Source organism: Notolepis coatsorum, assembly GCF_963971535.1.
Source record: "Notolepis coatsorum genome assembly, chromosome: 10".
NCBI classification, from domain to species: domain Eukaryota; kingdom Metazoa; phylum Chordata; class Actinopteri; order Aulopiformes; family Paralepididae; genus Notolepis; species Notolepis coatsorum.
In genome coordinates, this window is record NC_140174.1 from 62,047,456 (window position 1) to 62,073,068 (window position 25,613).

At 43.9% G+C, this 25,613-nt stretch overlaps 1 protein-coding gene across 1 annotated transcript; it reads left to right on the forward strand.

Annotated features, from left to right (window-relative positions):
• The first annotated feature begins 102 nt into the window (after positions 1 to 102).
• On the forward strand, positions 103 to 23,711 carry minpp1b (multiple inositol-polyphosphate phosphatase 1b). Its single transcript, XM_084322467.1, has 7 exons — positions 103 to 521; positions 12,044 to 12,235; positions 12,639 to 12,833; positions 19,283 to 19,380; positions 19,501 to 19,631; positions 20,318 to 20,451; positions 21,316 to 23,711. Exons 1-7 carry the CDS (start codon positions 137 to 139, stop codon positions 21,576 to 21,578), a joined length of 1,398 nt encoding a protein of 465 aa, XP_084178593.1. The 5' UTR covers positions 103 to 136; the 3' UTR covers positions 21,579 to 23,711.
• The last annotated feature ends 1,902 nt before the right edge of the window (positions 23,712 to 25,613 follow it).

A 25,613-nucleotide genomic window follows, 5' to 3' on the forward strand; every position in this document is an offset into this window, starting at 1 on the left:
TAACTAACGTTACACAGTGACCCTTCCTTCTTTTGTAATGTCCTTGCACCAAACCCGGAACAATAATAGATCAAACAAAGCAGACATTTCCGCGAGTGAGAAGTTAGTATACATCTACCTCAAATAAACCAACAAAATGCTGATCAAACAAAGTTTATTTTTAACCACATTCAACTTGGCTTTGACTAGCCTTTCTTACTGCTCCGTGTCTCACTCAAACATCCCTTCCATCGCTAACTACTTCGGAACGAAGGGACGATATGAAGAAGTTAACTCCTATCTCCTGGCCGATATTCTATCGGTGAATAAATCGCTTTTGAAACCGACACCACATACCGACACGTGTACCCCTATCCATCTTACAGCGATCATACGACATGGGACTCGATACCCGACGGTCAAAAACATTAAAAGGATGCAGCGCCTGTATGATATGGTGGTAAACGAGGCGTCAAGCTCTGAGAAATGGCTGGATGAGATAAAAAACAACTGGGAGATGTGGTACAAGAACGATATGGACGGTAAGACAAATCGATTTAGTTTCATGACTCGTAAAATCCTCTTTGTAATATTTACTTAATCCCACGTGACGACCTATTGATCAACTGGTTGATTGATTTTTTGAAAACTTTATTAACAGATTGCAGAATGGGTACAATACAGTACAGCTCAAAACACACATTGTTAAGGGGATGTAGACCAGAGAAAGACTTTCGTCTTGTTTACATCAGGGTCCCACATTTCAATTAATCAGGACATATATGACATGATACAGATAGACAGTACTGCTACATTTATTGGTTTGGTATTGGGTTGGGTAGGAGGGGGGGGGGGGAGACACTGTACAAAACTGTACATTGGAATATTGACAACCATACTTGGTAATTTACTGTACATTGGAGGGGGTTGGGTTAGGACATTTACAGGGGCCAGTTTCGAATTGCAGTCTCCCGTAGGTGTTCTTTGAGAGTGGTTTTGAAAGTGGGTAGTGATTCACATTCCTTTACAGCTTTGGGTAGGGCGTTCCACATTGATGTGGCATAATTGCGAAACGTGTTTAGTCCCTTGTTTGAGCCGAATCTGGGTTTAACATGATTTGTGGAGCTCCCTCTGGTGTTGTGATCGTGGTATTCACTGACCTTTGGGAAGTATTTTGACATGTACATGGGTACCTTGGTCGTGTAGTGTATCTTGTAGACCAGGCCCATTGCAAGTTGTTGTACTCTGTCGTCTACTCTAAGCCATCCTAGGTTGTCAACGTGGGCAGGGGTGAGGTGGGGTCAAGCAGTAGTCTGACCAGTTTGTTTTGAGATGTTTGTAATTTTGTTTTTAGCACCTTTGAGGTGCTTTGGCACCATGAGGTGCAAGCATAGTCGTAGTACCCTTGAATGAGTGCTCCTGCCAGAGTCTTCAGGGTATTCTTGTTTACCAGAGAGGAGATCCGGTACTAGAATCTAGTTCGTTTGTTGACTTTTTTTTATTACATTGGATGCCATTTTGTCACAGGAAAGATTAGCCTCTAGGATGGAACCCAGGTAGGTAATTTCATCTTTCCTTGTTGATCTTGATCTGTTCCTCCCTCCCCATCAACCTGGACCCTCTGCAATTTGCATATCGCCCCAACAGGTCCACGGAGGACGCCATAGCCCATGTGCTGCACACAGCAGCATCACACCTGGACAAGAGGCAGGGGAACTATGTGAGAATGCTGTTCATCGACTACAGCTCAGCATTCAATACCATAGTCCCCTCCAAACTCATAGTCAAGGGCCTACCTGGAAGAGGTAGAGAACCTGTCACAGTGGTGTCAGGAGAACTGCCTCTCCCTGAACGTCAGCAAAACAAAAGAGATGATTGTGGACTTCAGGAGGTCGGGGGTCAAGGACTACAGCCCCCTCAGCATCGACGGGGCACCGGTTGAGAGAGTGAACAGTTTCAAGTACCTCGGAGCCCACATATCCGAGGACTTGACATGGACCACACACATTGACAGTGTTGTGAAGAAGGCACGACAACGCCTCTACTTCCTCAGGCGCCTAAGGAAGTTCCAAGTCAGTCAGAAGATCCTTTTTTTTTTTTATATTTTTTTTATTATTGCAAAACAAAAATTATTAAAAGTCAGTACTCAACACACAATGCATAATGAAACTTTCAGTAAAGGTGGTTAAAATATATGCAAGTACAGAAACAAGATAAAACAAAAATAGTCTATAATAACATTTTAACCGTATACAGTGTATATCCAGCGAAATTACAATTATATAAATGTTAGTATATAATATACCCCTAATACCTATTTTCTAAAACCCTACACACATATGCTCCAGCTCAAACCCCCCCCTCCCGGACCCCCTCTTGGATAGTACCTCCATTATCCCTCACTCCTAACCAGACACTACCATTATAAGCTAGCTTTTATTCTCTCCACTACTTCTAACCACATTGACATTTTGGATTCATTGAGACCCAGAATTCTTGCTGTAGATATTTCTTGATATATCACATCGAGATATGTAAGAAACCACACTTTTCGGCACATTTTTTCCGGTTGAAACCAACGTGATGCGATCAGTTTTTTTAGCTACTGTGATACCCGATAAAACCAATCTCTTTAGTTGTGGATTCACTGCAAACTCAAAAACATCATTCAATAGTAATACCGAGGGGTGTACAGGTATATTCCAAGATACGAGTATTGATAATTGTTGGGACACATCTTTCCAGAATGCCTTAACTGGTGGGCAGTCCCAATACATGTGCATAAATGTTCCTTCGTCCCCATTTGTACATTGGGAGCATTTGGAGTCTTGTTTAAGCCCCATTTTGCACAGCCTTATAGGAGTCAAGTATGTCCTGTGAATATAGTTCAGATTGATTTGTTGATGATCCGGGTTCCTTGATGTAAGTCGGACATTTGCCCAGGCTCCTTGCCAATCAAAGTCATTTTCCAGGTCTGGTATATCCCTCCTCCAGACAGTGTCTAGTTGAAGGATTTCATACGAGGACGTTAGTAATTGATAATAAAAACCTGATACAAAACCTCCCAATGTTTCTCTTTCATAGAAAAATTTGTGGTATCTGTGGTGTTCATTGGTATGAGTAATGGAACACCGTGAGACCTCAGACAAAGTCGTAACTGTATGTAAAAAAGCCATGTGGACTCGGTGAGGTTAAACTTTGTGCATATTTCGACATAACTACAGAGGCCCTGGTTATTAAAAATATCCCCTAATGAGTGTATGCCTTGCTCTTCCCATATAGGGAATCTTATAGGGCGTTTTCCCATTAAGAGTGCATTGTTATTGAATATGGGAGTGTGATTATGCCATTCTTGAGGGTTAGGATATTTCTTTTGTGTTTCCCGCCATGTTCTGATTGCATGGGTAATTATTGGGCCAAATTCTCGCTCACAATGCTTGATTGAAAGTTTAGTGTGTGCTATGTCTTTCAGTCTCTGTGGGGCTACTATGTTTTCTTCTAATTCTCTCCAAGATACCAAAGCCTGGGGGTCAAACCATATCTTCAATGGTCTTAATGTGAAGGCCTTAAAATATTGTAAAAAATCTGGAACTGCCATGCCACCGTCTGCTTTATTTCTCTGTGCGGTGGATCTTTTTAGTTCAAGTTCAAGTTCAAGTTCAAGTTCTTTAATAGTTGTCATACAGAAGTACAGAATACTTTCATACAAAATGCTTCTTACTGTTACGCTCCAGAGACTGTGCTAGACAAGATAGTATCAAATAACATAATAACATAATATAGCATGAATTTAGAAGAAGAAAATGAGGTCACAGTGTTCGGTATAGACATATGTACAATGTTCTGAGTTACCATATAATATACAATACACAATACTATGCAGTGTACTAATGTACAGTACTATCTAGTGCAGACCTGGGCATTGTACGGCCCGCGGGCCGGATCCGACCGGCCCGCGAAAGATGACATGATAATAAAAAAAAATTAAAAAAAAATTAAAAAAAAATATTTTTTTTAAATTTTTTTTTTTTTTTTTTTTTTTTTTTTTACTTTTTTTTTCATGTCAACGTTCACACGCACAGTATACGCTTAGGAGACATGCTCAGAAGATGTTGGTTCTCTTTGGATCCACCTACATATGTGAACAGACATTCTCAGTCATGACGTTTACCAAGTCCAGGTACAGATCCTCTCTCACTGATGAACATCTGGCAGCTGTGCTTCGCATCTCCACCTCAGACATGCAACCTGACTTTGATGGACTTGTTAAAGCTCAACAGAGACTGGATTTCTCACACTGAATGAAAAAAAAGAACTGAAGACACTAAAATGTGGAAATATAACAAGTGAAATGGGACACTTGATATTTTTTTTCTTTTTTTTGCACAGTTCTGAAAACATTTTAATATAGGCATGTAAAGTAAAAAATGCTACAAAACTGGGACACTTTTCTTTACACAGTTCAGTGACATGTCTTGTTTATTTTTGCTATAAGATGATGTGATGTCTTTAGAAAGCTAAGAAAATCCTTGTTTCAATAGTATATGAAACTCAAAATGCCCTTTGTTATTAATGTTTCACATTTTGTTTATCATTTTGGAAATAAATTATATTTGAATAAATTATATTTTTGAAAGCTAACCTCACATTTTAATTGCCAAATAATAACATACACTCTTACCAGGGGTCAAACCAATGCCATTTACTGCTTTTTATATAGAAATAAAATGTATATTATGCATAATTGAGTTTGGAATTTTGGCCCGGCCCCCCAACATATTTTCAGTTGCTCATTCGGCCCCCCGGGAAAAATAATTGCCCACCCCTGATCTAGTGCAAAGCAGAAATGGGATGAGGTACAATTTTAGGTACAATTTACAGTAAGGTGCGAGGTGGTTTGTTATTCCAAATAAATTTGTATGTGGAGGTTTGTAATCTTTTCCAGTAGCCCTCTGGAGGAGGTAACGGAAGCATTGAGCTGAAGAAATTGATTCTTGGTAATACATCCATCTTAACTATTGATACCCTTGCCTGTACTGAGTTTTTAAGTTTTGCCCACCTGTCCAGGTCGTCTTTGATTTTGTTCTGTATTTTTGTGTAATTGTGCTTCACCGTTTGTCTTATGGTGGGAAATATTTCCACACCCAAGCATCTAAAATGTTTGACCATGGGTATCGCACCTGGGAGGGTTGTGTCTTTTTTTGCACTGATGTTAAGAGGAAGAAAAGCCGACTTAGGCCAATTTATTTTAAATCCCGATAAATCACCAAAGTTCTCTATCAACTTGAGTATATGCGGCAATGTGTTGTTGGGGTTTTGCATGAACAATATTACGTCGTCCGCATATAAACTAATTTTATGTTGTGTGCCCTTGATTACTATTGGTTCTATGTGTTGGGATTGTCTTATAAATTGTGCTAAAGGTTCTAATGATAGATCGAATAGTCCGGGACTAAGAGGGCAACCCTGTCTGGCTGAGCGTGATACCGGAAAGATATCGGAGATGAATGTGCCTGTTGTAATCCTGGCCGATGGGTCCTTGTATAGTACTTTAATCATATCAATGAATCCTTTTCCTAACCCCATCCTTTCTAATACTGCCCATAGAAACGACCATTCCAACCTGTCAAATGCTTTCATAGCATCCAGGGATAGCATCGCCTTAGGTGTGGTGTCCTCTTTGTCTGCATCTAGTACGTGCAGTATTCGCCTTATGTTATCATTGATCAGGCGACCTTTTATGAAGCCTGTTTGGTCCGGATGAACTAAAGACGTCATATGCTTTTGCAATCTGATGGCTAATATCTTAGAGTACAGTTTGACATCGGTTCCGAGGAGGCTTAAAGGTCGGTAACTACCGCACTCAGTGGGGTCTTTGTCTTTTTTGTGAAGAACTGAAATGAGTGCGATATTTTGGTGTTTATGGAAGCTTCCCTCTTTGACTGAGTATAAGATCATATTTAGTAATAAGGGTCCAAATATGTCCCAGCAAGAAATGTACATTTCTGATGGGATACCGTCAATTCCCGGAGCCTTGCCGTTTTTCATTCCGGATATGGCCTTCTTGAGTTCTTCTAATGTGATCGGTGCTTCTAACTGTTTAGCGTCGTCCTCCGAAAGTTTAGGGAGAGTAATTTGATTAAGATATGTGTCTAATTTGTCTTGATCAAAGGTCGTTTCTGAATTATACAAATCGGAGTAGAATTCTTTGAATGTATCGTTTATTATTTTGGGTTCTGTTACTAGAGCTTGTTGTTTCCTAATGGCAGTTATATCTGCAAATTTTGCATTAATTCTTAGTCGCATGGCTAATAGGTGACTAGGTTTAGATCCTTGGAAGTACTGCTGTTGTCTTGTGCTGCGTATTTGCAATTCCGATTTTTGTCTGTATATTGCTTTGATCTCTGTCTTTAGAATGTTAACTTGGTTTTCTAGTCTAGTAGAGTTGTTGTATTTTAAAGAATTAAAAAGCGTTGAGTAAAGCGTTTCCATTTCAGACAGTTTTGTGCATTGATTTTTGCGCAATATGGAGGAAAATCTATCCGTGAAATCCTTGATCATACTCTTTACCGACATCCATAATATTCTGGGATCTTGCACCGAGTTTGCATTATCCTGTAGGAATACTGTGAGAGCTTCTTTAATTTGTGTAATGAATTCCTTGTTGTTAAGCAGCATAGAATTAAAACGCCATCTTGGGGCCCGGGAAGATAGTGTACCAAATGTTGCTTTCAGGATTAAGTAGCAGTGATCTGATAGCGCATTGGGTGTCATTTCCACTTCATATTTATCAAATATTCTCGGGGATGCAAAGACGTAATCAATTCTGGATAGTGTGTTGTGTCTCGCCGAACGACAGGAGTACTTGCGGGTCATGGGATTAAGTGAACGCCATAAATCAATTACCCCTGTTGATTTTGACCAATCTTTTAATGCTTTAGATGAATTTTTTTGTTCGCTGGAAAAGGTAAGGTAAGTTTTGTCCATCCTTGGGTTCCAAATGGCATTAAAATCCGCACCTATTATATATGAGTACTCGGGATGGTTTAACATTTCTCCGGTTAGTGAAGTGAAGAAACCCACTTCGTACAAATTTGGGGCATATACCGCTGCCAACGCAATTTTCCTGTTGTGTATAATCCTAGCTATAGTTATGCGCCCCTCAGCATCCGACCATACCCCTTTCAATTCGATATTTAATTTGCGTCTGACGACTATGGCTACCCCTCTAGTTCTCGTAACAAAAGAAGAGTGACTAATATTATGGTATATGTTATCCGCTAACGTATTTATGTCTTCCTCTAAAATGTGCGTTTCGCTTAATAGAGCCACGTCCACATGTTCTTTTTTCATCAGTGTGAGCACGCTTTTGCGTTTGTGTTGTTTGTTTATCCCACCGGTGTTCCATACCATTATATTCAAACTAGCCATAATCTATGCATGTTTTTGTGTAGTTTTTGGTAATGCTTCTGGAGTGCGAAGCTACAATAGATGTACATCCAATTAATGAGGTCCCGTTGAGAGCTGAGCTTAAAAACATATATATATACAAATAAAAATCCCCTATTTTCCCCTCACCCAGAAAGTCGTACAGGCCTGTGTTCCAAAAACACATCCTCCGCGATTGACTTTCTCCCATAGTCCACCGGATTGCCCAAACTGAGCATTGTAATCTTAATCTTCCTATGCTAATTGCCATAGGATCTAACATTTCCATTCTATTGCAATAGAATGTCGCTTTTGGTCTTGCACCTTCCCTTACTGTAATGAAGTATTGTGATAAATGACAAAAAATAAAAAATAAAAAAAGAGAAACTTTCATCGACATATTCATTTGAACCCTCTACTAACGTGTGGGAAAAAAGGAAAAAAGGAAAAGATTGTAGAGCAATATTGACACCTTAATGTGAAGAACAGTGGAAAAGAACAATGTAAGTTAAAATATATATAAAAAATAGAGTAATGAGAAGAAAAAATAAAATAAAATAAAAATTAAAGGAAAGATATAGATAAGGAATGAGAGATAGAATAATTATCAACGTGGAGAAGCCACTAGAACCGAATTAACAGATTAGATAAGATAGAAAAGCAGAGCCTTTTAGAGCTTCAATGTGCCAGTCACCATCAATGGAGTGATTACTTAAATTGTTAGAATAACCTTGTAGTGTTCATACGTTTAGGTGTGGTTAATTTTTAAAGTATTATTAAGGACTGATTGAACTTCATTCAATTGATTATCTGCTATGTGTATACACACCGGATGTTTATTGTTAGAGTTGTAGGCCTTCGTTGTCATGGTGCCTTATATTCTAGAAGGTTGTAGAGTATACTAGTGCAATAGACTATTTTTATGTTCCAGAATGATCTAAGAGACCCAGGGCATTTGAGCGATAAACCCAGAATATTCCAGATAGATCTTTTTGCAATGATATGTATTTGTCTCCCCAGAGACCAGAGTCTGAAATTATAATGTATTACGAATCGTATTATACACAGTACACATTGTTATAGACGGCTTGCATATCTGGTCTGCTACCTTGATGAACACAATAAAGTCATTCTAACACTGGTATACATTGAGAAAGAGGCTTATCTGTTTCCGGCATTGTCGTCCTGCCTTGGGTTATTTGCTCCATTTCGATTCAGAAAATCCTCAGCTTCTTTAGGTGTGTATACACCAGACCTGTGGCCGTCACTGCCCACGAATGATAACAGCGCCGGGTATGATAACCTTGGCTTGTGACCAGATTTGAACAGCTTTTGCATCACCTCCTTGTATGGTAGACGTCGAATGATGGCTTCTTTGCTCAAATCTTCGTAGATAAATATTGATTTATCACCATAATTCAGATTCCCACGTTGGATGCGAGCAAATTTGATGATGTCATCCCTTGTTGTAGTCTTCCGCAGAGTAACAATGATGACTCTTGGCCCGATGTTTCTTTGCCCCCGAGAACCGATTCTGTAAACATGGTCCACTTCTGGCACTGTGTTTGGATCGTTGTTACCCAAAATCGTTGATAGCACTGTTGGAAAGTTGGCATCTTCGCAGTTTACTGCTTCATCAAGCCCTACAATGCGGATGTTATTCCGCCTGTGGTAGCGTTGGGATTCTAGTAGCCTCTCCGTCGCTTCGTTTTTAACCACTTGTATTTCCCTCCGGTATTCTTCTTTCACACTTTCTATCTCTTTTTCCATCTCTGTCATGCCACCTTCGTTCGCCTTGACTGCCCGTGTAATTTCTGTCACCGTATTCTCCACTGTCGTGATTCGCATGGACTGTACAGCGACCGCTCTCATAACCTCTTCGAATTTAGTATCGATGTGTGCAACGTGTAATTTGAAAGCGACCATCTGTTCTTTCATCAGGATAGTCAGAGAGTTGAAGTCGGGTTGTGTAATTGCACTGCTTGTGTCAGTTGATGTTATGGGTGCAGTGAGGGATCCGATGGATATGTTTGCTATTATCTTCTCAAAATCACCTGCTTTATCCTTCACGGTACTTTTTCCTGTCGTTCCTGTTATGTTGTCATCTATTGTCTCCCTCTCGGGGCCAGTAGTCCTTGGTCCCGGTGTATTCTCCTCTATATTCCCCACGTCGGGGCTTGTCACCGACGGATCTGCCGCAGCGTCGCCTGTTATTTTTCTTGAACGTGTTTCAATCGGCGCCGTTGGAATTGCTGTTTCTTGTTTCTTTCCACCCTTTTTCTTATCCTTATCCATGTTGTCTTTTGATATAGTTAGTAGAAGGTCTTATCAATACATACGATGTGGTTTAATCTCTTTTGGTATTGTCCAAATAAGGTTTTTAAACTAAATTAACGTTAACGGGAGCGGAGCTATAACCAAATGCGTGCGCTACATATTGCAGCTAAACCGGAAGATTCCAGTCAGAAGATCCTTAGGAACTTCTACTCATGTACAATAGAGAGCATCCTGACCGGCAACATCACCTCCTGGTTTGGGAATAGCACTGCACAAGACCGTAGCAGACTACAAAGAGTGACACGTTCAGCCGAACGCACAATTGGAGGGGGGCTTCCCACCCTCCAGAACATTTACAACAAGCGGTGCAAGGGGAAGGCTAAGAGAATTATTAAGGACTCGAGCCCCCCGAACAACTGCCTCTTTGAACTGCTGCGGTCAGGCAAGCGATACCGGAGTCTTAAGGCGAGCACAGAAAGACTCAGAAGAAGCTTCTATCCCCAGGCCATCAGGCTGCTAAACGAACAATAAACACTATGCAACAACCATCAAATGCACACAGCACACACACCCACACGCACACACTCACTCAAACAAACAACACACTGCAGCACCCACTCTCCACACTTTAGATCACACAAACACACTTTACACTTTATATTTATTGATAAAGGATTTGCACTACAACTCGTACACCTACTGTGAATTGTACCTAAATTGCACCTCGTCCCATTTCTGCCTTGCACTATATAGTATTGTATATTAGTACACTGCACAGTATTGTATATTGTATGGTAACTACGTCTATTCTGCATCGAACATTGTACATATGTCTAAACTGAACACTGTGACCTCATTTTTTTACTTCTAATTTTACTATGTTATTTTATTTCATACTTATCTTGTCTTGCACAGTCTCTGGAGCGTAACAGTAAGAAGCATTTTGTATAAAAGTATTCTGTACTTCTGTATGACAAATATTAAAGAAACTTGATATTAAAGAAACTTGAAACTTGACTATAATATTGTCACCCACTGTAACTGAGAAGCCGTCGGTCTTGCTGAGTTTGTTATTTGAACCGAAGAGAATGGACTCTGTTTTGCCCATGTGTAATGATAGTTTGTTATCAGCGAGCCATATGCAGATTTTGCCAATTTCCAAGCTGAGGGTTTTTTCAATCTGTAACTTGTTCTTGTCAGAGACCAGCAGGGCTGAGTCGTCTGCGAACAAGAACAAGTTGCAGTCACAAGCTGACGACATGTCATTTGCATAAATTAGGAACAGTAGCAGTCCTAGTATGCTTCCTTGTGGAACACCACAGCTCACTGTGAGGGGGGGGGGGGGTAGGGTACCGTTTACCTCCACCATCTGTTCCCTGCCCTCAAGGTAGGATTGCATCCAGCTCACTGATAGACTATCAAAACCAATTGCTTTTAGCTTGTCAATCAGAATGGAGTGATTGACAGTGTCGAAGGCTTTTTGTAGGTCCACCGTCCAGCATGACCATGCCGCAGTATTTGCCCGCGTCCACCTCTTGTTTTATGTGGTCGTTCAAATAGAGAAGGCATGTGTCAGTGGAGTGGGATGTTCTGAAGCCAGATTGGAATTCGTAGATTAGATTTTTTTCCGCTAGGTAGTAGGTACTTTTCAACCTGTTCGTAGAATTTTTTTTCCATGACTTTCGAGATGGAGGTAAGAAGGTTCCTATTTACTTCCACACTAATGTTATTTACCACAGGAATTGTGTTAGGTCTGTCTGTCCTCGATTAACTTGAAAGGCATTTTAGTTGATTTAGTTAACTAATCGAGTAGTTGATTTAATTGACAAATATGTAAAATTGTGTTTCCCACATGCAATCATGTTTTAAAATAAATTTAAAGGTAAAATGTGTAATGTCGTCAATGACCTCAAGGCAAAAGAGCCCCTCTTGTCTTGGTATTGTGCTGTTTACATTTTTTGTTTTAGTCTGATGTGTGGATTGGATGTCAGTGGGTATAGGGGAGGGGTTGCTACTGCTGGCCACACCTCAGGCTCTGCCAAGAGAGGTCTGAAGAAATTGACAGTATAATACTAAAACTAAACTCCAACCCACACATCAGACCAAAAAAAGAGAGGAAACAAAGAGCAATACCAAGCGGGGCTCTTTAGCCTAGAGGTCACTGTTTGATGGCATTACGGATTCTACCTTTAATGCTTACCAGGCAGATACACATAATTTTTCAGGATATAATTCATTCAGCATGGGGAGAAAAAGCATAAGAAAATGAAGTCGACTATAAGACCAAACCGATCGCTTAATCGACTAAGAAGGCAGCCCTGAGTTGTGTTTTCATATTCTGTTCTGTTCTATTCTCTAGGGAAGCTGGTGGAGAAGGGGAGAGATGACCACAGGCACCTGGCTGTGAGGCTGTCTAAGTTGTTTCCCTCACTGCTCTCAGTGGAGAACCTGAGGAGAGATCGTATCAGGTTCATAACCAGCTCCAAACACAGATGTGTGGACAGCATAGAGGCCTTTCAGGAGGGGCTGCACAGACACTGGGGGATAAAAGGTCTCGCTCTCTCTGTCCGTCTGTCTGTCTTTTTATTTATTTCTGTGGAATGTAGGGACTAGGGAGTGATGGAATGGCTAGAGATGGAAGGATGATTGATAGATAAATGGATGGTAGTGTGTGTAGTGTAAATATAAATGGATAGCATATCACAATAAAAGGCTAAATATCGCAACAGGAAGCGACAGGGTTTATGGGAAATGTGGTCTTATGAGAATTAGGCCACCATTTGTTTTTCAACAATGGTCTCATTTGTTTACTGTAATTATACTTCAAGCTATCACAAACAATCTGACAATGATGTATTTTGTTGAAAGTTCTCCTTGTAGTAGCTTTTACCTGATGAGTCGAGATGGAAATTGATCAACACCCCTCCCCTTCCCTCTCACCTTCATCCCTGCAGAAGTGTGGTATCGACACAAAGTCAACGATGACTTGATGCGTTTCTTCGAGCGTTGCCGTGGTTTCGTCGAAGGCGTGGAGAACAACAAGACAGCTCTGAGGGAGGTGGAGCGGTTCAAAGGAGGACAGGAGATGGGGGGAGTGAGGAGGGAGATCGCCAAACGACTGAACGTTCCCTACGACCGAGTCACGCCAGGTAGAAAGCAGAGTACTGTGGTTGTACTGGGCAGCTCCCAGTGTCAGACTGTGGTTGTACTGGGCAGCTCCCAGTGTCGGACTGTGGTTGTACTGGGCAGCTCCCAGTGTCAGACAGGCTGTAACATCTGTGGATGTGTCATGTTCCCTGGATAAATACATGTAATTACCGGTAAACAGTTAAATAAATGAAGACACACTGGCATAGATGTGAAGCATTAGGGCAGATTCTCTGAACAATATTCTCACATGCCTGTGAGCCGCCACTAGGGGCAGAGCAGCTAACCGCGAGTGAATGAGTACAATCTATGCAGCTGCATTATGATCTCAATCTATGCAGCTGCATTATGATCTCACTGATGGCTCTTTGGTTTCAATGTTACATAGTAAACCTACTGTGGCTAATCTTAATTTTTAGTAACTTATTATACTACGGTCATAAACAAAACACGTTCAAAATCAGAGTGGGCGGGAACTCCAGAGCTCAATCAGAAAGCATGTCATTCTCTCTCTCTCTCTCTCTCTCTCTCTCTCTCTCTCTCTCTCTCTCTCTCTCTCTCTCTCTCTCTCTCTGCGCATGCGTGTGTATGGTGGTGAAGGAGCGTGGAGGAGCGTTTGCAGTGTGAGTGAAACTCTAACTTTTTCTCTAACTTGTTGTGTTTAATGTTATGAATTAGACTATTGCTTATTTATTGTTTGCTTTTACGAGAGTGTTGGTTTTAGTTGTTTCGGTTGAGTTTAGCCGTAGTATCTAAGTGACAATTGTTTGGTGAGTGCTGCCGCTGCGTCGTGCCTTTACACAGGCATGGCGGAGCAGGGAGGAGTGCCCTCCGGTTTGGAGAGACTTACACGCAAACACGGCTTGCGACTCTCTCCAGACCACGGTGTCTCAGTGGAAGAATGTTGTTTGGCTATCGGCGCAGTCGTGGGATATGCGAGCGTTAAGTCAGCTTCAAGGATGAATCGGGCAGTTGTAATTTTCCTTGATTCTACCGTTAAAGTGAATCAGATGGTGGAAAGTGGAGTGGTGATTCGGGAGACGCTTACTACGGTGTTTCCACTCGTCACCCCCCCGAACCCAGCCAAACGTGTTATAATATCTAATGTCCCCCCGTTTTTGAAAAATGGACTTTTGGAGAAAGAACTGTCAAGACACGGGCAGTTAGTTTCACCGATTACAATGTTCTCTCTCGGGGGGACCTCGCGTCACGTTAAACATGTCGTGTCTTTTAGGAGACAAGTGCATATGATTCTGAAGAAGAAAGATGAGGAACTGAGTTTAGTTTTCAAATTCAGGCTGGACGATTTTGACTACGACATTCATGTGAGCTCAGGCAGAATGAAATGCTTTGGATGCGGGGAAGAGAATCATTTAATTCGTGCATGCCCAGCGAAAAGGGGTGAACAGCCGACTGCTGGCGCGGAGGCTACAAAGACCGCAGATAGCAGTCAGCCAGCAGCGAATAAGCCTTCGGCAGCTGCCCGCACTGCAGCGAGTACACCTACTGTTACACGCACAGCTGCGGAGACAAGTGTGAGTGAGAGGCCAGTTGCAATTATTGCAAAAGCGCAGGTACACAGTGGAGAGAGCGGGGGAAATGTTGTGCAGGCGCAAGCCGCACAAAGCATCAGCACTATTCAGGGGAATCTGCTAATTGATTTGAACAGTGATACTCAGGTCGAAGTGAGAGAGGATTTAGAGAGTACAGCAACCAGGATAGCGGAGTCTGTACTGGTTGAGGAGGATGAGACAGAGATGGATTTTTCAAAAGTTGTACGAAAGAGGAAAAGCAGGGCTACTTCGAGGGTTACTGGCGGGCAGGACGCGAAGGCAGCTAGGAAGGAGCAGAGCCCCGCCCCCTCTCAAACGAGGCAAGGCTCAGGAAAGAAAGGACAGGACGCACAGTCACAGGACAGTAGTAACAGCAGTGAGGAAGAGGAGGATGTGCTCTTGAGTGATTTATCACAGCCTGAGTTCTCTTTCGAACAGATAAAAACATTTTTGAAAAATACCAAAGGTAAATCTATTAAATTAGAGGAACTTTTCCCTGATTTAAGGAAGTTTCATGATTCTGTCACAATACACATGAGGAGTGGGGAGGACGCAGGGCTACCTTTTTTCTCTCACCAAGAGGGATTCCGCTTAAAGAAAATATTATCAAGAGTCAGAGCAAAAATCAATGAGGAGGCTGTTGGTCCTGATGATGTATAGGCCTAATGTGTTTTTTTGCTATTGTTTGGTTGCTGCTGTGCTGTATACTAAACATGTGTGAATTTAAACTGGGGTCTTTAAACGTTAATGGTGCTAGAGAAGATGGTAAGAGAGCTGCCCTGTACAGCCTGATCAGGGGCAAGAAGCTAAATGTTACTTTTCTTCAGGAAACTCACAGCACGGTTGAAAATGAATCTGACTGGAAGAGGGAGTGGGGTGGGGGAGCTTTCTTCAGTCATAAGAGTAGTAACAGTGGGGGAGTTGGTTTTCTTTTTTCTAGGGATTTTCTACCTGCTTCATGTGTTGTTGATGAGATCATTCCAGGCAGGTTGCTTAAACTCTGTGCTGTATTTGAAAATGTAAAGATGTGTTTTGTAAATGTATACGCTCCAACGGTGGGGTTGGAAAGGTTATTGTTTTTGGATAAATTAAAAGATACTCTTAGTGCTTGTAGTAGTGAGGAGTATCTGTTTGTGGGTGGTGATTTTAACTGCACTGAAGATCCCGTGTTAGACAGGAATCATCAGGAGCCGCATGCGGCTTCTAAAGCCTGTCTAATACGACTGGTTGAAACCATTGAACTGTGTGATATTTGGAGATATCTCCACAGTAATCAGCGGCAGTATACCTGGGCTCATTCCAGGGATAATTATTTATCGTTAGCCAGGCTTGATCGTTTGTATTGTTTTGAACATCACATGAGTGTGGTCACAAGCTGTTCCATAAGTCCGGTGGGTTTATCTGACCACTCCCTTGTCCAGTGTTCTATTTTTATAAAAAATGTAAAAGTGCATATTGGCACCTTAATGTCTCTCTGTTGGCTGATAATGGTTTTAAGGATGCTTTTGGTTCTTTTTGGGCTGACTATAGGCAAACTAAACATGACTTTAGTTCACTGCAACAGTGGTGGGATGTAGGTAAAATACATATAAAACAGCTTTGCCTACAGTACACTCTCAATGTTACAAGAGACATGGCCAGATCTATGAGAGCTCTGGAGAGAGAAGTGATGGAGATGCAGGAGTTGGCAGGCTCCACTGGAGAAAGAGAACATATTGAAGTTTTCAAAAGGAAAAAATCAGCTCTGTCTGACCTGCTGGGTATCTCTGCTAGGGGCGCTCTGGTTAGATCCCGTTTTCAAAACGTGGTCCAGATGGATGTTCCGTCTCACTTTTTCTTTGGTTTGGAGAGCAAGAATGGCCAAAAGAGGCTGCTACACTCTGAGGTCAGACACTGGGCAGATGCTGCATGAGACAGCCGACCTCCGTCAGTGTGCGGTTGGTTTCTACAAAGAGCTCTATAGAACTGAGTACCAAGAAGAGCCGGAGGTGGCACGGTCCTTCTTTGAGGGCCTCCCTAGAGTCTCAGCTGAGGACGGCGCAGAGCTGGAAGCACTGCTGTCAGGCCAAGAGCTGCTAGAGGCTTTGCAGAGCATGCAGAGTGGGAAGGCGCCTGGGATTTACGGTCTCCCGGTTGATTTTTACAAGTCTCTCTGGTCTGTGATTGGTGAGGATCTTTTGAGTGTCCTCAGTGATAGTCTGAGAAAGGGGAGGCTGCCTCTGAGCTGTAGGAGAGCGGTCATCACTCTCCTGCCCAAGAAGGGAGACTTACAGAACATCAGGAACTGGCGTCCAGTGTCTTTACTCTGCTCCGATTATAAAGTGCTCTCAAAGGTACTGGCAATGAGACTGAGGAAGGTGATGGAGCGGGTCATCCATGTGGACCAAACCTACTGTGTGCCCAGCAGGTTGATATCTGACAACATTACGTTGATTCGAGATATTTTGGACCTCTCTGGTGTTTTGGGTTGTGAACTTGGTCTGATTTCTCTAGATCAAGAAAAGGCTTTTGACCGAGTTGAACATCAGTACCTGTGGAAAGCAATGCAGGCTTTTGGTTTCAGCTCTGGGCTTATAGCTATGATCCAGGTCTTGTACAGAGACATTGAGAGTGTACTTAAGATTAACGGTGGTTTAAGTGCGCCTTTTGAGGTTCAGAGGGGAGTCCGACAGGGCTGTTCTTTATCAGGAATGTTGTACTGTCTGGCCATAGAGCCGCTGTTACACAGATTAAGGACTCATTTGTCGGGTTTTTCTTTTCCGGGTTGTGACATAAAATTCAAACTGTCTGCGTATGCTGATGATGTCATGATTATGGTAAAGTCTCAGCACGATATTAATATTGTACATTCAAATGTGAGGGCTTTTGGTACTCTCTCTTCTGCTAGGGTGAACTGGCAGAAGAGTGAGGCCTTAGCAGTGGGTAAAGGGCCAATTGATGGACTTGTGTTACCTGGAGGCCTGACTTGGAAGAGGGGAGGCCTAAAGTACTTGGGGATTTATCTTGGGGATGAGGTATTTTCTTCCAAGAATTGGGACGGTGTGGTGGAGCAAGTGGAGGGCCGGCTGAAGCGATGGAAATGGATTCTTCCAAAACTGTCGCTGAAAGGTCGGGTCCTTATTATCAACAATCTTGTGTCCTCCATGCTGTGGCATCGGCTAGCATGCCGCTGAACCTACTGTCTAAGGTGCAGGGGTTGATGGTGGACTTCTTCTGGGACCGGTTGCACTGGGTCCCGCAGAGTGTCCTTTTCCTGCCCAAGGAGGAAGGGGGACAGGGGCTTGTCAACTTGGCAAGTAGGGGAGCTGCGTTCAGGCTCCGTTTCATTCAGAGACTCCTGACAGGACCGGCTGATCTGGTCTGGAGACCTGTGGCCCGAGCCATACTGGAGCGGTGTGGTGGGCTAAGTCTGGCTGAGCCGATGTTCCTCATGGATTTAAAGGGATGTACAATGAAAAACCTGCCCCGTTTCTACAAGGGACTGTTAACAGTGTGGGGCTTGTTTACGAAAGAGAGACTGAAGGACGGTGGCTCTTTGTATTGGCTTCTGAGGGAGCCGGTGGTTCATGGGACTCGTTTTCAGGGTGGGGCTGAGCCAGCACTGAGGCAAAGGCTGTGTGAGGCGAAGATGTTCACGTTGGGTAATGTGCTGGAGGTGTGCGGTCCCCTTTTTGATAATGCTGCCGGTCTGGCCTCACAGCTGGGCACAAGGTCTGTCAGGGTGATGGGCCGCCTATTGGGAGGCTGGAAACAGCAGCTGACTGATAATGAACTGGAAATGTGTGTTGATTATTGTAATGGTCAGTTATTGCCTGCTGTAAATGATTCTTTTCCTGAGGTGAAACTTATCCCTATTTTTAAATGTGATGGTTGTCTGTTAGAGGTGAGCAGTGCTGCTGATTGCAGGCTGAGCACCATGGTGGGCAAAGCTATGTACTACCTGTGTGTTAAAGTGTTGAACCAAAACAGGCTGAAGGATAGGGTTGACACTCCATGGAGAGCTCATCTGGGCCTACAGGAGGCTCAGAGGCCTGAGTGGAGAGCACTGTACAAACCACCGTTAACTAAAAGGGTTGGGGATTTACAATAGAGAATTTTACATGGTGCAGTTGCTGTGAACGCTTTTGTCTCTGTGATTAATTCTGATGTTGAAGACACCTGTCCTTTCTGCACAGAGAGGGAAACAGTTTTTCACTGTTTTTTAAAGTGTGACAGGCTCTTGGTTTTTTTTCAGTTCCTGACCCGCATGTTTGTGCTGTTTGATGAACATCTTACTCCAGAGATGTGTATTTTGGGGTTCAGGTACAGCAGGAAGAGGAGGTTAAAATGTCAGCTCTTCAACTTCCTGCTGGGTCAGGCAAAAATGGCCATTTATCTAAGTAGGAGGAAAAAGATTGAGGATTCAGTGCTGGTAGATACCACTATTTTGTTTAGAGGTATGGTAAAGGCAAGGTTACGAACGGATTTTCATTTTTACAAGTTGACCAGCAATGTAGCAGAGTTTGAGATGATATGGTGTTACAAGTGGGTGTTGTGTACAGTTGTGGAGGAGTTGGAGTTGGTTTTTGGTTTTGTTCTGATGTGAAGTTTGTCTTATTTTTCTTGATTTGAGTTGCTGTTCTGTTTTTTGCAGTATACATTCTGATGTATTGTTGATTGCTGAGTGAGAAAATAAAGTTGTGTTTAAAAATCAAAAAAATCTCTCTCTCTCTCTCTCTCTCTCTCTCTCTCTCTCTCTCTCTCTCTCTCTCTCTCTCTCTCTCTCTCTCTCTCTCTCTCTCTCTCTCTCTCTCTCTCTCTCTCTCTCTCTCTCTCTCTCTCTCTCTCTCTCTCTCTCTCTCTCTCTCTCTCTCTCTCTCTCTCTCTCTCTCTCTCTCTCTCTCTCTCTCTCTCTGTAGACCTAGTAGAAGCGGCGTTCTTCCTCTGTTCCTATGAGTTTTCCATTAAGTCTCTCCATTCTCCTTGGTGTCACATGTTTGATCAGAACGATGCTCAGGTGGGTATATTATATTTAGACAAGTTAATGTAAAGTTCAAGACATTGTATATCAATGAGTTGAAATAGTACACTATTGCTCTCTCTCAATCTCTATCTCGCTCACTCTCTGTCTCTCTAGGTATTGGAGTATAAGGGTGATCTGAAGCAGTATTGGAAGCGAGGTCATGGTCATGACATTAACAGCAAGTCGAGCTGTACGCTGTTCCACGATCTGTTTACTAGGCTGGACCTGGCCACACAACAAAGCAGGTCAGACACACATGCACGCACACACACACTAGGGTTGCCACGGTGATGTGGAATTTCCCATGACTAATAAACAACACAGGTATTACCGGTGACACTGGACATTTTACAAAATTATGCTTAATATCTGTAGAGCGCTAGAGAGTTATACGGCTACATTGATCCACTGTCTGTCCATCTACATCTGTTTTTAATACATTTTCAATGATTAGTATTAATTTGTTGGACAGACAGAGTTGATGTTCTAATAAAAAAATAAACCAACTGACAGTAATACCTTCCGTCACTTTTCTATCTGTTCATTGATGGACGGAGCAATGTAGCTGCAGCCTTATTTAGCACATCACGAAAACATACTGTTGCTGGTCTGGACTGGTCGTCCTCTGAGCTTCTCTCCAGTCGTTTCACTGCTGCAGGGTTTAATCCGAAATATTTCAGAATCCTCAGCTATCGTTGTATAACATGTCGTGTCGCCTCTAGAGCCTTCTCCTTCATGTGAAGTTAAAACTAAGTGAAAGTGAAACCTAAAAATAGCTGCTGTCCGCACGTTCAGTTTATAATGTCTGATTTACACGCTTGATAAAATGATAACACGTGTAGCACCCTTGGTCGCTCTCTCTCTCTCTCTCTCCCTGTCCCCCCCCCCCTCTCTCCATTTCTCTCCCCTCTGCCCTCCCTCCACCCCCCAGGTTAGGCGAGGAGATTCCTGAAGCAGTTACAGTGCAGGTGGGCCACGCTGAGACCCTCCTACCCCTCCTGTCTCTACTAGGTCTCTACAGAGATGACACCCCACTTACCGCAGACAACTACTCTCAACACAAGGGTTAGTTAGTTAGTTTTATTACACCCGGTGTGGTATTGCGATCACTGTATCTGTGTGTGTGTGTGTTGTGTCTGTCTGTCTGTCTGTCTGTCTGTAGCTGCCATAACTCCCACCAGTTCTGATCCAATTAGGATGAAACTTCACATATAGGTTGACGGAAGGCCAAGGACCTGAATTGGAACCCTAGCCCTATTTCTTACTTAGCCAGTGAGTAGAGTCCTTTCTCAGCACAATCCAAGCTGTTCCTCAAACTAGCTCTGGACAGTTAGCCACAAATTAATGCAAAGTCAATGGCGTCAAGCTCCTGTCTGTACAAGCTGACTAAAGCTCACTGAAATCTACTTTGTGTGCACCGTGGAGTAACTTTCAGTTGTCCTCAGTCAGCTTGCGCAGACAGAAGCCAGACGCCATTGACTTTACATTGGTTTGTAGTTAACTATCCGGAGCTAGTATGAGTAACAGCATGGACTGTGCTGAGAAAGGACTCTACAGATCAACATCAGCATTGGTAAATAAGAAATAGGGCTAGGTTTCCAAAAATCTGAACTCATTCAGTCATTAGATTTATCACCGGTGATGGTTATGGTACTCACCATTATGCCCTGTATAGTAGGCTTGGATAGAGAGAGAGAGAGACCCAGGGAAGACAACGAGAGAGGGAGAATCGTCTATATGGTTTTATAAGATCGAAACTGAAGGTCAATTCTTAAAAAAAATTATTCTGTATTGAGATTGTTATACCCGTAACTTTTAATGTGTTTAAATGTAAAGAACTCTCAAATGATTGTTGGTTATCTGTCAAAGTGACCACCAGTGATAATCTTAAACCCTGAATGATAATAATCTTATTTGATCTACCTGTAGATAGAAGTTTCCAGACTAGCCGCATCGTTCCCTATGCCGCCAACATGCTGTTCCTCCTGTATGAATGCGGCCAGGAGGGACCCAGGCTGCAGTTCCTCCTCAATGAGTCACCGGTTCACTTCCCAGGGCTCGAGGAGGATGCGCCGCTGTACCAAGATGTTCGCCAGAGGTACAAGGAGCTGCTGAACGGATGCGATTTCAAAAAAGAGTGTGAGATTAAAAACAGATTTGAACACAAACACGAACATAACTCTGAACTGTGAACTCTCCTGGAGTTCTGGTGAAAGACTAGTCCTCTAACGAATACCTTGACTTTTTGAGTTTTAGTCTTGTTATTAGGTGCTCGGGATAGGACTGTCCCCACTCAGTCCATTAATCAGTCCGTTTGGTCTTAGTTGACCCAAGATTTTGATGGTTGATTACTCAGTTTTTAAGCTTTTTCGAAAGATTTATTTTTTAGCGTTTATCGCTTTTTTACTACTGGGCAGTCCAGTAGAGAGAGAGAGAGGAGGAACGGGAGACAGAGTGGGGGGAAGACATTCTGCAAATAACGACGGGTCCGGGAATCGAACCCGGGTCGGCCGTGCCGCGACTCAGCGTGTTATGTGGTTCGCACAGGGGGGCCCAGTTTTTAAGCTTTTTATGAAAAATCACTAGATTTAAAGAGGTTTTTCTACATGACTGCATGAGTTTTTGTCGATTAAACCAATGAATCAACTAATCCAAATAGTGAACAAAACCTATGACTATTAGTCGAGGACATCCCTAGCTTGGAAGGAGCACCTCTATGTACTGTATTCTGTGGGTCGGCTGGTTGGTTAGTGTGTACGTATGGTACATATCCACACGTGCATTCACTCGATCGCTTCCTCAGTCACACATTTGCCTATAATGTCTGATTCGGCATCCTCACACTCAACAAACAACTGCACGCCCTTTTGAGCACCTATGGACCAAAACACACTGGCTTTTCTCTTCCAGACCCTGGACACACTGTGGAGAAATGGTTATTTACATGTTTTAATATTTAATTCTCCAATTAGCAATTAGCAGTGTTTAGTATTCTTCATTGAAACCAGTGGGGTACTCTGCTAAATTAGGTTCTAGTCGACTCAGGAACTATTTCCCCCATCATGTGACAGCTGTGACAAACGGGTCCGGTGAGGAAAATCAAAAGAGACTAAGGGCGTGTTCACACCTGAAAGTCTGCGGATAGTCCGGACTTTCTGGTGGACCAAATGTGAAAATGATACATTGTTTGATTTTGGTCTGCGTTCACACTACCCTTTTTGGTGCGGATCTAATTTGTAAACAAAGGACATACAGTCGCCAAGTCGATTGGACTATAGCACTCACAAACGTAAACAGTTGCCGACAGCGTAATGAGAGAGAGAGATACTGTCATTACGAGCGCGGTGCAAGTCGACTAGAGAGTAGAGAGAGAGAGACTGTCCGCGCTCGGCGCCAGTCTAGAGAGGAGAGAGAGAGAGGAAGAGAGACTGTCCGCACGTGGCGCGAGTCTAGAGAGGAGAGACTCATTACGCGAGCGGCGCAAGTCTGACTTCAGAGCCACACTGCAATGCACTGTAGGCTACTTTGCTTCCTGGATTAGGTACTATAGTTCGATTGAAACGGACCGAGTCCCAACTTTTCAAGAGGACCATGGTTCGGTTGTTTGATCCTCAAAATAGTTCGGTTTGTGTTCACACCTCTACAAACGAAACAGACTATTCATTTAGGGTAGGTGTGAACGTGCCCTAAATTCCCCAAATGTCAAAGTTTTCTTTAAACAGAAACTGAAAGGCAACTTGACCACAGAAATCCAAAACATTGGATTGGAGCCATTTTCTCTTTACAATTCTGAAACGTACTTTCAGAGCTGACGATACAAGAACAGACTAAATGTAGCTGATAGAATGATACAAGAACTGACAGCTTTGTATCGCACCCAAGGAAACTATAAAAGAAGGAAGAGTCATTACATCAGAACACCAGCATTCTATGCTCTGCTTGGTGCCAGTTCTAGTATTGAAGCCTATGGGAGATGCATGGAGAAGCAAACTATACAAGCTATTTGAGGAAATACACATCAACCAAAATGTCAAACAAATTGCAGATAATTCTGACATCGGAGGTAATAACCTGTTTTAAATGACGAGGAGATGGCGTTACCATTTAACTCTGTCAGCCAAACAGAAAATGTTCACATTTGCGTTGACACGCTACACAGTGACGTGATGACTCTTCCTTCTTTTATAGTTTCCTTAATCACACCAAGGAAATTTCAACTGTTCCTTTTTTAGCTTTACTGAAAGTTTCGTGCCTTTGATTCACTGAGGTGTTTGCTTGTTGTTGATGTTTTGAATAATTTGTCCAAAACCTTCCATGGGACAGGTCCAGAGTATGGGTCCGACAACCCCCCCCCCCCCCCCCCCCCCCCCCCCGATTTCTCGGGCACCAGAGAATATCAGGAGGAAACGCTGCACATCGCGTCCTCCCATGGGACCACGACGACGGCCTGTTTTGCCGCCAGAGAACAAATCTCCTCGGCCAGGGCTGCCGCGGACTCTGATAATAGAGTCTGTACCAAACCCAAAAAACGGAGGGCGGGGGTGTGTAAACTGTAACACAAGCGCCGCCCTCAGCGTTCTCTCCATCCACACCGACATATGGCTACCACTGTAGCCATACGTGGTAAAAATTCCAAAGCGCCCCCGCCGCTGCTCCGCTAGGAATCGTAGATAGGTGGCCCGGTCCCTCCCGCTGTGCGTTGTCAACCCTGGTCTCTCCAACCGCGCGAGCAGGGTGTCTCGTGGAGCCGGGATATCGCACCCTGACTCTACCAACGAGGCAATCGCACCCAAGGGGGGGACCCCGACAGAAGGGGCGGTCTGATACGGGGGGAGCGGCCATCACCCCTGGTGACCCCTAGGCTCCCCCGCTGAGCATCTTCCCGGCTTAGCTTGCTGAGGACGGCCTGCTCTGCAGCTGGACATGCATGGTGTGTGGTCCTCACACTGCCCGATAGGGTGGGTCTCTACACACCGTAGCCCTGTAGTGATATTACTACCACCCAAATTACGCGTGCCTGCTGACCACCGCGGGATCGGAAGTCCAGACGGGGGAGGCACTAACGTAATACCCGGCCTGGCGAGGGCGGGGCTGGGGGGAACCCACGTTGCGACGTCCTGGGCCTAGAGTTCCCCCTCTGACAAAATTGTTTAGATACAGGGAACCCTGCTCCGTCGACATACAACACCAGGCTCACCAAACACAGACGCAGGATGTGTGGTGTGGGAGCCGCTTGACAGCACAGCATTCTCATAGACAGACCCAGGCCTAGCTAGCAACTGGGTGTCCGCTTGCGCTTCACTGGAAGAACGCGGCCCGCAGCCAAAGGGGACAAATCAGAGCCCGGAGTCCCGTAGCGTAGCGGGGCGGAGTAATCGGAGAGCGTGCTAGACACAGCTTGATGGCAACGGATTTTTAGGGCATGCCCATCTAATATAGCTGATCCCTCTGGCCGCCGAGGCTGTCGGCCTTGTGATCACCTGTTTTCTTTGTGTCCAGGGTATCTCAGGCGGGGGAAACATGGCCGGGGGCCTTGCCGCAGCCGCTGGCGAGGCCGTGCTCTCAGCTCTGGCTGCGCGGTGTGGGGCGGCGTGGAGCCCAGGTCAAATAGCGCCCACGCCTCCGTGGACAGACCAAGGTCCACCCGCGGAGAGGGGAGCCCTGAGGAGGAGACCCCTCCCCTCCTCAAGGGGAGATTTCTCCAACCAAAGATGCCTGTGAACAACCGTTGACAGCAGCCTAGCCCTCCCTGCGGTTATAGCTTGCAGCTAGGTCAAAAGCTGAATAACCTCAAAACCTTGCTCAATGGTTGACGTCGGCTGGCCCTAAGGCCCCACCACCCAACACCATTTTTGACAGAAAAGCAGCCAATTGAGCAATGTTGTCAGTTGCTGCTCAATTCCGTACCGCAGCGGCATAAGCTTCATCAGGCCACCTGCCGGGCTGACTCGCCTCATGGCGTCAGCCGGGTGGGACACCGTTTCACCATGTCAGGGCAAAGGACTGATGCCACCTGCTTCACTAAGCACGGAACACCAGTGGTGGCTGCTGACCAAAGTCTACTACTAGTGAAGCACTGCTCCACTAGTAGTCATGTAACAACCCCCACTGCGGTGTGCACCTGTGAAGGGATAAATGAATGAAAACTCTATTAACATATTGCAGAATGGGCTAGCCCAATACACACAATTGTTAAGGGGATGCAGACCAGAGAAAACATCAGGGTC

Coding starts and splice junctions, on each gene's coding strand:
- minpp1b (XM_084322467.1), top strand. CDS start 137: ATGCTGATCAAACAAAGTTTATTTTTAACCACATTCAACTTGGCTTTG. Junction 12,236..12,638: donor CAGACACTGGGGGATAAAAG/GTCTCGCTCTCT, acceptor TCATCCCTGCAG/AAGTGTGGTATCGACACAAA. Junction 12,834..19,282: donor CTACGACCGAGTCACGCCAG/GTAGAAAGCAGA, acceptor CTCTCTCTGTAG/ACCTAGTAGAAGCGGCGTTC.